The sequence below is a fragment of the Blennius ocellaris genome (genome assembly GCF_963422515.1).
Source record: "Blennius ocellaris genome assembly, chromosome: 2".
Lineage (NCBI taxonomy): Eukaryota > Metazoa > Chordata > Actinopteri > Blenniiformes > Blenniidae > Blennius > Blennius ocellaris.
The window spans coordinates 31,679,500-31,694,565 of NC_137651.1; the positions used below are offsets into that span (position 1 = coordinate 31,679,500).

Sequence of the window (15,066 nt, forward strand, 5' to 3'; positions counted from 1 at the left end):
GGATAGATGGATAGATGGATAGATGGATAGATGGATGGATGGATGGATGGATGGATATAGATATAGATAATTACTTAATTCATCCCCAAAGGGAAATTGTTTTGTTGCAGCAATCTGGTACATACGAGTATTATAAAATACAATAGAATAGTAATAAAAGCAAGAAATAAAAATATAAAAGTATCTGGGTATAAGACATAAAGTAAAACACAGAACGGAACTTGGGCACTTAGAAATAAGCAGGAGATAAAAGATAATAAATAGTAAGGTGCAGAGCCATTAGAAGTAGGCATTATATAATAATAATAACAATAATATAGATAATAACAATGTGTATAATACTTGTGTATAGTACTACTAATAATGGGAGCAATAATATAACAATAACAACAATGTATATATATGTATATATCAGTAATAATAATAATAATAATAGTAATAGTGTACTTGCACTACTACCATCACGAGAGCAACCTGAAGACGTCTGAAGGTCGGGGCCCAGGCTGGATTCTGGGAAATCCACTTGTAAACAATGTTGTTGTGCCTCCGACGCCGATGTGAAACTGTTGACCTCCAGTCGTCTGGAAACACGACGACACGACACATTTGAGTGCAATAATGACTTTTTTTTATTGCAAACAAAGAAACAAAATACAATCTACAATCGCACTTTCATCTCTGATTCCTGTGAGACATCAATCATTCAAAGAACATAGAAAATAATCGGTCAGAAACTCTGGAGAACAAATTTAAAACGCGCTGAAAACAGGATCGGCGTCTACGTTTTCATGACGAGAGCTCTGCCGACGCCCGCAAGGTGAACTAATACTCTGTGAAAATTACAGACCTCATACAAAAAATACCATTCTTTTCAATAATAATAATAATAATAATAAAAAAAGCCAGCTTATTTACAGAACAATAATATTTTCCATGAATCTGGCTTGCCTCAATTCCCAGTGAAACCTTGTTTTAATACCATTTTCTCAGTAACCCACTTGTTACACGTGTCCTTTCAGAGTATATAAGGCATGACGACCAACCTCTTGTCGATTATGATAATTGCAAATCTTAAATATGAAGATGGAATACATTTCACAAGGACCAGCCGGCCCCCCCTCTTTATATCAATATTTCCTACATTAATATTTTCATTTATTGTCGGCTTTTTGTGCATTTCTCAGCCCAGCCAAGGCGCCGACTGATGAGCAGGCGAGTCCAGAACAAACTGTACAAACCGACCGAACAGCGAGACCTTTCCGCATTATGTACATGTATACAAACAGTGAAGATGGGGGGGGTGGGGGGGGGGGGGGGGAGGCTCGCGCAAGAGGCCGCGAATAACTTAATTTACATGCAACCGGTTTGTACGAAACGAGCTTTACAAAAAAAAAAAACATTCACCGGCTCACGTTGCTTTTCCGATCGACTCGGTGGGAGAGACTTCACACAAACGGACAGCAGATATGAAACGTGCGTGAAGACAGGCCGCGCTGCCGCTGCCAAGTGTGACGACGGAAGAGAAAGAAAAAAAAAGAAAAGTAAATTAAAAAGCTAGAAAGTCTGAGGCGAGAGCCGCTCTTTGCTGTGGCAGATGTGTGGCGAGCTGGGCGTGTGCGGCGACGAGACATTAAAGTAGTTTATTCTCAGACATCTGAACCTTTGACCAAAGCTCTGGCATGAAAGAACGAGGGCGGCGAAGGGTTAACAAGAAGAAAAAAACATCTATAAAAGCCCTAATAAGAAAGGATCTGGGAATAAACCCACCCGTTCTTGTTTTCAACCCACTGTAATACACATATTTGGTGGTTTTTCAAGAAAATAAACTGATTGAGTTAAAGTGGGACGTTTCCAAAAAGGGGTTGGTTTTCTCTTTCATGTGAGGCGCTTTGATCCTCAGGAAACACGGAGGAAAAAAAAAAAAAAAATCACGAAGTGGAAAAGAATAAGGTCAAATCAAGCAGGGAGACATGAGATCACTGATGATCTCAACGCTTCAGTTTCAAGCTGAAGTCGCTGGATTTGTTCGTTTGGAGGAAAAGAAAGACGTGGGGAGTCATCACACACACACACACACACACACACACACACACACACACACACACACACACACACACACACACACACACACACACACACACACACACACACACACACACACACACACACACACACACACACACACACACACACGGCTCCAACCTCCCTGGTTCAGACTTTTCTTTTTTTTTGTTTTTTTCACCCGTGGATTAAGTTTCTTGTTTCCATGCTGGCTGCACACACACACCCTCCCGGGGGCCAAACCCCCGCCGCCCGGCCTGACGTCAGCCGCTCGCCCCACGTTTCCACGCTCTTCAAAACAAAACGTCTGCCGACCGAAGGTCCGGTTCTGATCGCTCCTTCTCTCGTTTGTTGTGTGTTTGGTGGCGAGTCACGTCGAGCGGGAGCCGTGAAACCCTCGGTGGTTGACGGAGCCACACGATGTCAGATGATGACAGCTGTTACACTCACATCTGGGATTTATAACGCGGCGCTTTGATCTGTCTCGCGATTAAAAAAAAAAAAAGAAAACCCTATCATGACCGATTGGTGTTGGCGTTCCAGACAGAAATCAGAGGATGTTGAAGAAGGGGAATGGAAAAGACGGCCTGCTGTATTGGAGAGGGACGGAGGAAGCTGCAGCATGGGTGGCTTCTTCTTCAGGAGAACTGACAACTGACAGAACGTGACTGGGTTAACACTTCTCCATACTGGTGCCACTGAACCAGGACCATTCTGTCCTTTTTCAACTCTTTTACTTGTTTTTTTAACAGCAGTCACTCAAAGAATGTAAATCAGGACTTCGGCCTCTTGGGGGTTTATTAGTAAAACCTTAGAAAACTCTTAAAGACAGAACAAAAAGGTGTGTGTGTCTCATTAGGAGCCATTTTCTGCTATTAGAAGCTCTTGAGTATGAAACAATGACGATACGGAACGTCAGCAATTGTTATAGAGACGGTTTTAAACTGAAGGTTTTGACATTTTCTTTAAGACCCCATGAAACAATATCGACGTGAGCTTGACCTTCCCTATATTCTGGTTTTCAGTAATCCTGCTAAATGTTTCCGATGGGTTGCTTTGGTGTGAGGGAAATACTGGGAAAACGCTACTGGAATTTCTACAGGATGAAAAATAAAAGAAGAAACGAACGCATGTGCAAGATGAGTGAGAGAAACAGAAAAGCATGAACTTTGATGTGGGAAAAAAAGATATTTTTCTCAATATCTATTGATCACAGATCAGGACAGACAGACAGAAATAAAGCTTTCATTGAATAGGGTCTACAAAGGAGGAATCCCGACATTTAGATGGAAGACGCTAAAACAAACCGGTTTCCTGCTGACAGATTCTTATTTTCCCCAACGAATTATTGATGAAGACGACCTGAGTTTGTTTGGCTGCGTCGTACATTTAACACATCGCAACCACACCCGCTACAGCTGCGCTCAGCAGCCGGGCAGTGTTGTGGGTTCAGGGAGGAAAGTGTGTGTAGAATAAGGTGGGGGGGGTGAAACTTGAAGTCAAAAGTAACTGTCTTACCATTTCACAAGTCTCCAGTAATGCTGGGCAGTGTTTGAACGCGACGCTTCCATCGATTAGCTTGTCTTTCCCTTGGTACGACACCTGCGATTCTCCCTTTTCGTCATGTGACTTTCCCTTTCCACAGAAGAAGGCATGCAGTATAGTTTGTTTAAGTACCAGCTGCGGTTGTGAAAAAAGGTTTCACCTCGTGTGAAAATGCTCGAAGCAATCGGCCGTTTTTTTCCCCCAAAATGCCACAGAAGGAGCGAGGCTTTCCGGAGCGGCGCGCAGACAGTCGGGGTATAAATACTTGACTAAGGAGGGTCTGAAGGCCCCGCCTCGGACCTGGCGGGGACGGCAGGTGCAAACACAGACAAGCAGGAAGGAAACCTTCGTTCACGTCGGTTGAAACGTCGTCGGAGGCCGACGGACGATCCACAGCGCCTCCTACAGTCCTTAAGGTGGAGTGGTTACAATCAAGGCAGAGCAGTACTGTTCACACAGCTCGTTGTGAAACTGAGGTTTACTTCTTTGAACTGAAACGACTCAATTGTTCAATTGTTCCCAGTGTCTCTCCGCCGTCCCCTCAGACGTACCACTCCCTGCGCGAGATCACAGACCCGTCCATGTGGGAGACGTAGTCGCCGTCCACGCCGTTGTCGTAGCAGTCCTCCGGCAGGTAGGGGGAGCCGTTGGCCACGACGGTGCCGTGCACCGGGGGCCCGCAGGGGTGCACGTTCTGGTTGTTGTAGTGCTCGGGGTAGGCCAGGCCCCGGTGGGCGTCGCCCCGGTCGGCCCAGTCGTCCCTGTCCTTGCGCTCCGGGGTGTAGTCGGGGTAGATGATGTCTCCGTCCAGCTTGGGCTTCAGCTCCTGGCTGCCCTTGCTCGCCTTGTCGCCGTACACCTCCTGCAGCTCGTGCGGCTGCAGCACGTCCAGCTGCGACTCCTTCTGCATGTCGGAGGGCCCCAGGTACTGCTTGGTGTAGTAGTCGCCCCGGAAGGTCCTGCGCTGGCGCATGAAGCAGGCGCCGCCCAGGACCAGCAGGAGGACGAGGAAGAGGACGCCGCCCACCGCCCCGCCCACGATGGTGCCCAGGCTGCCGTCCGGCAAGGAGGCCAGCGTGGGGGAGGTGAAGAGGGCTCTCCGCTGGTCTGCGGCGGTGCCGGGTCCGGAGGTGTCGCGGAGGGGGGGCGCGGCGGTGCTGGGGGCCACCGTGGTGGGGGGCGGATCTGCGGAGCCAACATGTGATGAGAAGATATAAGCCGGAGCAGAAAGACAGATGGGAGCGCGGCGTCGTAAAACTAGAGCAGCACAAGACGACACTTCATGTTCTGTAACAACTGACAGGCCGAGTGCGAGTTTCTACATTCATCTAGAACCGTCTGGTGGAGACACACGTCTCCGGAGAGCAAGGAAATCTGGTGAAGCCCGTTCTGCAGAGCAAAAAGTGGGTGGATGAGAGGGTAAGTGTGTGTGTGTGTGTGTGTGTGTGTGTGTGTGTGTGTGTGTGTGTGTGTGTGTGTGTGTGTGTGTGTGTGTGTGTGTGTGTGTGTGTGTGTGTGTGTGTGTGTGTGTGTGTGTGTGTGTGTGTGTGTGTGTGTGTGTGTGTGTGTGTGTGTGTGTGTGTGTGTGGAGGGATTGGAGGACATGCACTCATGAGCATCTGAGTGAGAGATTCGCTCCTCGCGTCTCGTTCTCCGGCCGCCATGGGGAAGTCATGTGAGAAGACGAAACGCTGTGTGATCCACGTGAGGTTCCTGCAACTTCACTCCTCCTCTGGCGGTCGCCATCGGCGACTGCAGCCAGAGGTGCAGAACCCGCGTGGAGCTCAAGGTGCCTCCACGACACCGGTCCATCACATCAAAGCCCGACTACAAAGCAACATGACGTGCACTAATAAGAGACCTGCATCACCGAGAGGGGTCTAGGTACTAGTTATCAAAATCTAAATCCCCGTAGAGCTGTAATGATTTCCACGATTTAGTAAGTGAGTAAGAATCTAATTACCTACAATTACACCCAGTGTGCGCGCCTGAAAGGATCTGGAGAAAAGCAAAACCATAAGACGGGATAAAGGAGGCAGATCAAGGTTGGTGAACTGATATTCTGGCGAAGGCTGTCAATGCCACCTTGCAGCGAGATGTTTGAACGTCATGGAGCTTGTGAGCATCTGCTGATCATCTGAGTGACGAACACCCAAAAACCACAAGTCAGCAGAGGCAACTGGGAATGTGAAACGGCTCCACTAAGCTAAAACTGAGCTTAAAGTCCCAGTGAAATGAAGGTTCCACCTCCAGAACCCTCTGGTGTCTCTTCTAGAACATTTTCCATGCTAACTGGCTGAAGGGTAAAATGTTAAAACACGACAATCTGAGAGAAAATAGCCGATAAAACGGCGCTATTTCCTCTGCTGGGCGGAGCTTCTGACAATAACAGAGTGACATCACGAGTTGTGCACACGCCCAAGTTGTGTTTACATTATGGAGGATCAGAGTTTTGACCACGAAGAGGCTGAATTGAACCAGATTTCATCATCATGGTCATTTCAAACCCAGTGATTGATGAAGAAGACACAGAAGGTGGTTCTGCCATCGGTGACCCCGTCTGGAACATGTTTGAGGAAGCAGAAGACGCTTCGTCCTCCATTCGTCCTCGTCTCCTCGCCTCAGCAGCCGCCACTTTTCACCTTTGAGGCTCCGGACTTTTGGCAGAACGACCGGCTTCCTGGATCCAACACGTCCAAGAGCTAGAAGACTGAATCACTGAAGACGAGTCCAGGTGTTACTGGATCGTCTACTAGCCGCGCGAGCTAGCGGCTCCCGCCGCCCGAACTCCTTTTCTCCTCTCTGGTCTCTTCCAGACTCAATCTTTCATCAAGGCTCATAAAACGCCGACTAGAACTTCAAAACACTGTTAAAACTTGGATATTTAAGAGGAAACAAGCCGATATAAACACAACAGATCGAGATCTGCACAACTCGTGACGTCACACATAGGCTCCGCCCACAATGGCCCACGAAGGAGAAGGATTCCCCCGACTTCCTCGGCTGGAGATTCAAAATTCAAATAACTTTGTTTTGCGACAACAGTGGAGGGGCAGAGTCGGAGGAACCTTACAAGTAGAACCACAACTATCGTTTTTCGCAAAGCAGTGTTTTACATTTCACTGGGACTTTAACCTGGCCAGCTCCATGGGGGGGGGGGGGGGGGGGGGGGGGGCAGAGCTCACATGGCCGAGCCTTAACACTTGACAGGAGAAGCAGCATTAGCTCAGCGCTGGTCGGTCCTGGTCAGGATGTCAGCTGTGCTCCGGTTTGCAGGAGGCGTCCAAACCAGGCCTGGAGCAGATGGAGCCTGACTGACTTTCTTCTGGGGTTTCTCCAGCGCCTCCAGCTAAGTGTGTGTGTGTGTGTGTGTGTGTGTGTGTGTGTGTGTGTGTGTGTGTGTGTGTGTGTGTGTGTGTGTGTGTGTGTGTGTGTGTGTGTGTGAGAAGAGTGTGAGCCCAAAAGCAGCAGTTACTTTGTTTGGAGAGGGATTAGACGGAGCAGAGGAGAAATGAAAATAAAAAGGAGATGCAGAGTTCTCAGGATCCACGCCCTGACTTCACAATAATGAACTCGGGCAGCAAACCACAGACAGACAGAGGAAGCAGACGGAAGCATTTTAGCGTGCTGCATGTTTTACGACGAGGATCTACAGCAGTGAATCAGCAACTGCATTTAATAAATACAATTTCAGGGAAGGCGAGTTTGACTCAAGTCTCCTCTCTGGGCATTTTATGGTGTTAAAATAAATCCCATCACATTCCGGGCAAACGCAGCAGGAAGAGAAAGATGCAGTGTTGAATCCCAGCTGACGGAGTACAAACACACATCTGTGGACTGAGAATCTGTGAACACAATGATCACCACCCCCCGCTGTGAAGACTGACCTTAACCCAAACAGAGCGCGGCGACACGGGCGAGTACGGCTCAACCAGCGGGGAAATACTCCGTCCTTATCTGAGGCCAAAACCTCAACGCTGGAAACGCTTGGTACCGATACTCTTTATCTGCACGCCACGCTCCTCTGCTGCCAGGAATGTGTGGAAGTGGATCTGACTCCAGGCCTTTCTATTTACGCCGAGGCTTCGCGCCGCTGGAAATGTTGATCAACGGCTGAGTCGCCACGACGTGAAGAGGCCTTCATTGTGTTCAAAGACGGGTTTTGATCACCTGAAGAGTACAGCCAGACTCCGCCCACTTGGTGCTCATGCTTTTCTCTCATGTCGGATTGATTATTGTAACGCCCTGCTCTCTGGTCTCCCCAAGAAAACTTCCTCACCACTGCAACTCTTACTAAACTCTGCAGCACGAGTGCCGAGGACCCGAGGGCGGCCCACATCACGCCTGTTTTAAAATCCCTGCCTTGGTCCCCGTTCGCTTCAGGATCCATTTTACGGTTCTTTTACTAGTTTTTAAGTGTCTTAATGGTTTTGCACCCTCTTATTTATCTGAACTACTTTTACCCTGAGGTCCTCCGACACCGGCCTTTTAATTGTCCCTCAAACGAGGACCAGGACCCCCCGGGGAGGCTGGTTCAGCTCCTACGGCCCCCCGTTTGTGGACCAGCCTGCCGGGGAACCTCAGGGCTGCAGAGTCTGGAGGTTTTTAAAAAAGGGGGTAAAAACTCACCTTTTTAATCAGGCGCTTAACTGATTTTATATTTGTGTATGTGTGTATATAGTTATGTATTTTATCAATGTATTTATCTACTTTTATTTATTTATTTTAGATAATTAACTAATTTTCTACCATGTCTCCACCAGGCAGGTCTTCACTTATGTGCGTGTTCATCTCCTTTTTATTCATCTATTTTATCTTTGCACTGTTTTTAATTCTTGTTAAAGCACTTTGTGTTACTTCACTGTATAAATAAAGATTGATTTGATCTGATTCAGTGTGACACGCTGCAAAAAGCCGACCAACCCCCCCCCCCCCCCGCAAAACACTGTAAAAAGTGGAAGGACGGCTGAAAGTACCTTGCACCCAGAGTTTGACATCCTGACTGCGCAGGCCGATGTCGTTCATCACTTCACAGCGATAGATTGCCGAGTCATTGCGTCCCAGCGGCCGCGTGAAAACCAGGCTGTGGTTGGAGATCTCCACCCCTTCAGGTACGGCTCCGTCCAACCTGGAGCGACATTGGACACGAGACGCAACACGTCAAACACAAAGTCCTGGTTGATATGGAAGGAGGTCAGAGGTGGAGCCACACAGCCTGTTGATACCTGACGGGGGCCTTTCTCTCCGCAATTTGAAAGAAAAGCGCATGAATGGAGAGATAAATGATAGCGTGTTCAAGCTGTGTGTGTGTGTGTGTGTGTGTGTGTGTGTGTCATGATATCTACAAAAGCAGAGCAATTACATCTGCAATTTGTCATTTCTGAAAACTAAAACAAGAAAAAGTTTCCTGTTTTAAATTGTATTTTATAGACCGCTCCTGAAATGAGTTTCCACTTATAGTAGAAAAGTCTTTCTATAATAGACCTGCCACCTACACAAAGAAACCATCAGACACGGGCGTCCAGTGACATCACACATTGGATTCGCGCTTCAGCTTACCTTGGCCTGAGCAGATTGAAGAGTTCACACTCTTTAGTGCATTTTTTTTAAATTTATTTATTAAAAGAAAGACATTTTTAAATACATTACAGTCATTCCAATTTGCTTGGTGTGTTTGCGACTGTGGAAAGAAAAACTCCCCCAACAGGGAGAAACCTGTGCATTTTTAACTGAGTTTTTTATTTTTTATTTTACAGAAAATAAGAAGGAAATTCTAAATACTGCTGCTGCATGTGGTCAAATATTTGCAAATCTTGGTCTGAAGACATGCAATGACATCACTGCTCTGCTGTTTGCCTGTTGCTGCCATTATGTGACCACATGACTGATCATTTGGAAGGACCGCTCCGCCGTCAGTGGAAAAGACAAGCATTTCTGCACAAAGTGAAGACTTCAAATGTCCAGGCAAGTAGAAGAGAAAAGAAAAAGAGAGGAAAGGGAGGAGAGAGAGAGCGTGGCCGTCCAGACTTCACTGGAGCTGTCAGCTCAAATGAGACCATAGTTCTTGTTTTCAAAGCAAGATGATGACAAAGAGCTGCCAATAAGCCAGCGTTGCTCTGATGCATGAACTGTTTGGAATCTTTTATTTATAGCAGGGAGTCCTCCCGATGGACGCGGCAGCGCATTTGACAGCTCCGGTGTCCGGGCTCCAAAGTTATGCTGGAGATAATTTATAGACAGGAGTGCCTCCGCTGTGCCGCTTCATTTCAATTTGTTTAAACCCAATTTAGATCCATGCAAGTGAAACAAGCAGCAGGTGATTTGTCAGGGAGCGTTTGCCAACAATAGTTCCTGAACAAACACATTAAGACATAAAAACAAGCTCAATCATTCCTTTAGAGAACTTTTTAAACATTTTTCATTCGGGGTTGTAGGAACCTACAAAACGCCAATACCATTAGTATATTAGTAAGATTTCACTGGATTCAATTATGAACTTTTAACATGTCCGTGCACTTCACACCTGCTTTCATTACATGCAGTTTGTTCTTCTTCATTTCACACCCACACGACTACTGTTGTTGTTTTTATCCTCTCGAGGCCACAGGTATCATCTGAATGTAAGTTTTAACACTTCACTGCAGAAAACTCAACAGGTTAAAGCACTTTGAGCGCCAATATTTCTTATGCCCAGCAGGAACCAAAAGTCTGGTTAAAGAAAAAGTGGAAATAAATGCTGTGCTGAGCCGAGAGACTCCCAACCGTACGAATGACAATCTGTGTTTTTATGAAGATAGACTGAAATTTCAGAGTGGACGTGTTGAGATACTGACCTGATCCAGGAAAAGTGGCGTGCAGGCGGGTTGGCTCTGGCACCGCAGGTGAATCTCACATTCCTCTGACCCACATACCAGTTTTTGTCATTTCCAGTGATTGATACCACCGGGGCAACTGTGAAACAAAACACAAGATCGGGATGACTTTGAATGCAACTTCAGCTCCTTTATAGTTCACGTTCGATTTTTTTTTTTTTACAGTTTCAAGGTGAAACGAGATTTTATTCTTATAAGGTGTGTTTGTGGTCGCCTGATGACAAAAGAGCTTTCTCAGAAGAAACAAAGAGAGTATTAGTAGCCCAGTAGCCCGTGATGAGAAAACAAAGCCTGGACAGTCGTAGGACACGGGACGTGTTGGTGAGCGCAGGCCGACGGGACGAACAAATGAGCCGGGGTTGGTGGGAAGTTAGAAAATGACAGACTCACTCAGATGGTAGATGAACTGCAAGCTAATAATAAACCGGACCGCCTCACCATGACACAGAAGGAAAAACACAAAGTGAAAGCAGGACGACGCCTAAATGAAGCCCGACACATGCCACTGCAATAAAACATGGCAAACACCGACTTAGATATCCAATTTTTCATTTTGATTTCTCTGGAGGACAAATGAGGAACTCATTACAGCACGCAGGAAGACGCCTCGGCTCGCCGGGTCCAATGACCCTTCTCACACAGTTCACGCTGAAATTGTGCTTCTTTTGCACTTAAAATTCCCTCACCTCTGCGTTTGACATGATTTATTGAACCGGAGAGCTTCTTTCTTCCCGTATTAAGCTCCACGTTTCGGCGTCTCCATCCACTGCCCCCTGCAGCCTCCTGCTACTTGTGTTGCTGCTCAGGCCTGATCAATATTTCATGAAACGCCTTCATTAGCCTGCACTCGCACAGTCCGAACACAGAGGAACACACTGCGCGCCGAGGAGGTATGCATCAATGATTACAACATTAGATGCTTAAATTGCTCCTTTATGGTGGAGGAGGAACAAGGCCGAGGAGCAGATTGTTCATAAATCATGCCAGCAAAGCAGATTAATTCTGATAAGATACACTTTACCTTTTAGGCCGTGCACAATTAGAGCTATAATCGTTACCTGGGGTTCGATCATTGCTTTGATTTAAGACAAGTTATTCTCGGAAAAAGTCTTCTGCCTCTATTTTTGACACACAAAAAAACCGATGAAGAAAACTTCTACTTCTGTTTCTACATATAGCCACGATATAATGTAATTGCAGATAAGAAAAGGTATCTAAGTTAGTGAGTAACTGACAACAAGGTCGCAAGATTACACAACAAAACTTTTGTTAGTGTGAATTCAAGACTTTCACACTCTTGAGATTCTGTTTCTGTTTATTCTGGACGTTTAAAACTCTGGCAATCTTCCCCCGTTCGTCACCATTCAAATATCAAATCCTGCAGCTTTTTCGGCACTTTCCAGCCATGTTCCAGCTTTATCAAATCTCGTCAACTTTTTAAAATATTTCAACTTTTCCACATTAAATAATACATGGAAGTGAATGGAGAGGAAAATGTGAACTCCTTCAACGTTGAACCCCGACGGCTCCGTCAAACTTTCAGCTAGAAACGTGCTGTAAGTCACAAAACGTTGCCGCTCTTGTCGTCTTTGCACGTCTTTGCACAAGCATTGCAGTTTGCCAGGAGCATTCACACTATCATGCATTTGCAGTGGGAAATGCAGATCATCTAGTTTGATGTTGTTTTTTTGTTCTCTGTACAATTTCATTTGAGGGATTTCTTAACACTTGTTAACAACCTCCATAAACACATCCACTTTGAGGGATTTAATATACAAGTCAAGAACATGTGGAGATGGACGTAGCATGTTGGTGAAGATTTATAACGGCACATCAGTGTATATTCCAATGACTTCATGGTATAAAAGTCCAAGTACAACTGTTACACGTGTGTTTTTGAGTCGTAGTAAATATCGACTGTACTGCTGGCGTCCAAACCGCAGTCGTCTGCAGCCAAAACACGTACATTTCCTCCCGGAGAGGCGAGGCGGCGTCACCACTGAGCTTACTTACACTGGACGTTCAGCGTGTAAGGGATGCGGAACTCGGTGGCCAGGGCGGCGTGGCGCACCACGCAGGTGAGGGTCTTTCCCTGGGCGGAGCTCTGCGGCCTCCACAGGTAGTGCAGGTGCACGGTGGTGGTGCCGTTGGGCTCCTCCTGACTTTGCGTCTCGGTCCGTCCGCGCAGCTCCGTCTCCCAGGAGACCTCTGCGGCGGGGCGGCCGCGCTCCGCGATGCAGGTGGCGACCAGCGACTCGTTGCCGCCGTCCAGCAGCGCGGTGGGGCCCGCCGACACGTACACCTTGGGATCCACTGAGGGGGGGGTGGGGGGGCAAGGAGGAAGAATGGGGGAAAAGGGTTACAACATGAACACTGAGCTTGTTGTGTATCTATAGAAATAAGCAATGCCCAGTGGCCTCACTATACTGAACTGCTCAAAGATTGACTTTTTTCCATTTCGCCTATATGCATTAAAAATGGATGGGCCGAGCTATTCAGTTGCATTTCAGTGGAGACATTTTTATTGTTGCGTGTCAAACACACACATGCACGTACACACTAAAACAGCTGAAGCTGAAGCATCTACTGGTCCTGCTGCAGACTTCCAGGGAAGCACGTCAGCATGTGAACACGCGCATGACTTTGGGGGAAAACACTGAATATTCAGAGTCTGAGGCTGTAGAGCTGCGCTTGTATGTGACTTGCTTGTGCTGGGGGGGATGAAGAACGACATTACCTTACACTTACAAGCAGGGATACTGTTTCCCCCGCTTCCTGAGAGTAACTGGAGGTTTAGAGGTAACGAGGATTTCCCCAACGGAGGAGCACAACAGATCCGTGCCGCAAGGACGTGACGAGAATATATTGCTATTTCTCACCTGTTACACAAAGAAGGGGAGCTTTTTTTTTAATCTGAAGCTGCCGGAGCTCAACAAAAACAAGTGTCACGAACAGGTCCCAGTGACACTTTGGGAAAGTTGTGAAGACAAAAGAGCAAGAAGGACAGCCTGGAAACAGAAAGGAGTCTCCTGAGGGAGGGGCTCAACACAATGGAGGGGCAGTGAAGTCAACTGGAGACTCAGGTTATACAAGATTACATTGCCATGCCCCCCCCCCTCTGTGCAGCACCTCCTCCATCTCTGCCTCTTTTAGAAGGGGAGCAGCAGCTGCTCCACCTAAGTCAACAGCGACAGGTTTAAAGGGAAACACACTCGTCTTCAAGACATCTGCTGCGCTCCTTCTCGCCTGTCCAACACAACGTCCAGCCACAAAAACCAAATAATGACCGGCACCCTCCATCTTCCAAGAATAACCCAAAGTCTGGGGGGGGGGGGGGACACCCGCTCGGGGGGGCGGGGACGCAGTCCTCAGTCCTCCGCCTCACATTCTTTAACAGTAGCTGCTCTATGTTCGGAGTCTCGCCGGCTGAAACATCAAAATAACTCAATCACACAGACGTGTTAATTTGGAGTCGCTGTCAAAGAGGGAGGAGAAAGCTCCGGGTGAGTGGGAACACTCTGGGGGAAACGGCAACGATTTCCCTTCAGCAAACTGGCTGCATTGGCCCTTTCTTTCCCACACACACACACACACACACACACTAAACACTGATGTCACAGTGGAAACCTCTATAAAAGCAGGGATTTTACTGGATCTTCAATGGCCGTGCATCATGTCTGGACATTTTTACAGTAAGATTTAGCATCAATGAACCGCTAAGAGCATTTTTAATATTTAAACAAGTTAAAGTGGTCAAACACTCTATAGCACTTGCATCAGAAGCTCTATTTATTCAGAAGCTGCACGCACACAATGATATGAAGGAAACGGAAGAATCAAATTAGAAGTGAAGGAGAAGTGAAACAAGATTCACATGACAAAAAACAGGACTCGTTTACATTTTAAGCAACGTGAAAAACCCACTGAGAGAGAGAGAGAGAGAGAGAGAGAGAGAAGGAAAAGGCTATTTGACTCTGAGAGGTTGTGGACCCTCTGGCCAATCATTATGTTCACAAACCTTTACAGTAAAGCCGAAGCGTCTTATTTTGGTTTTCTTCAACATTTGCAAATCTAAGTTTGACAAGTTTAGAGTAAACGCACCATCCGCCTCAGTTCGCTGGCTGAGTACCAGAGCTGTAGATATTTTATTAGCCAAAAGATGGTGAACGTATATTCCAGTCTATTTTAACACCGCAGCATAAGAATTTCCCCAGACTGTTGCACTGATATGTACAATCCTTCTGTAGCCATCCCACCTTTTTCTCCATTAAAACATCAGCTGTTGTTCACGAGACCCTTCCCTCGCCCGTCTGTTACGTTTTCCTCCGGCTGCTTCCTGTATTCCCGACTGCTGAGCACTTTGGCTTGTGGAACTGCACTTCCTGCTCCACGGTTCCTCAGACGCTCTGGTCTTTCTCCCAGTGGTAGAAAAGAAATAAATACGTTGTGTCTCGTGATGCAGATCACCGACAAGGCGAGGTCTGTATCACAAGTGTGACTGTTGAAATTGACTTGGTGTTCACGGCACCTGTTAATCATCATGCTCGTCGGGGCTTTCGCCCATCATTCATATAATTTCAAAGGCACA

At 47.0% G+C, this 15,066-nt stretch overlaps 1 protein-coding gene across 1 annotated transcript in view; it reads right to left on the minus strand.

The window, feature by feature from the left end:
• Positions 1-619: 619 nt before the first annotated feature.
• The window catches only part of nectin3a (nectin cell adhesion molecule 3a), a gene marked incomplete at its 5' end in the record, with an annotated part of 43,027 nt that continues 28,580 nt past the window's right edge, over positions 620-15,066 (minus strand). Inside the window, 4 exons of the mRNA XM_080511297.1 lie at positions 620-4,791; positions 8,583-8,734; positions 10,440-10,557; positions 12,492-12,791. Coding sequence (XP_080367423.1) covers positions 4,148-4,791; positions 8,583-8,734; positions 10,440-10,557; positions 12,492-12,791 — 1,214 coding nt within the window. The 3' untranslated portion in view covers positions 620-4,147. The remainder of the gene's footprint in view (positions 4,792-8,582; positions 8,735-10,439; positions 10,558-12,491; positions 12,792-15,066) is intronic.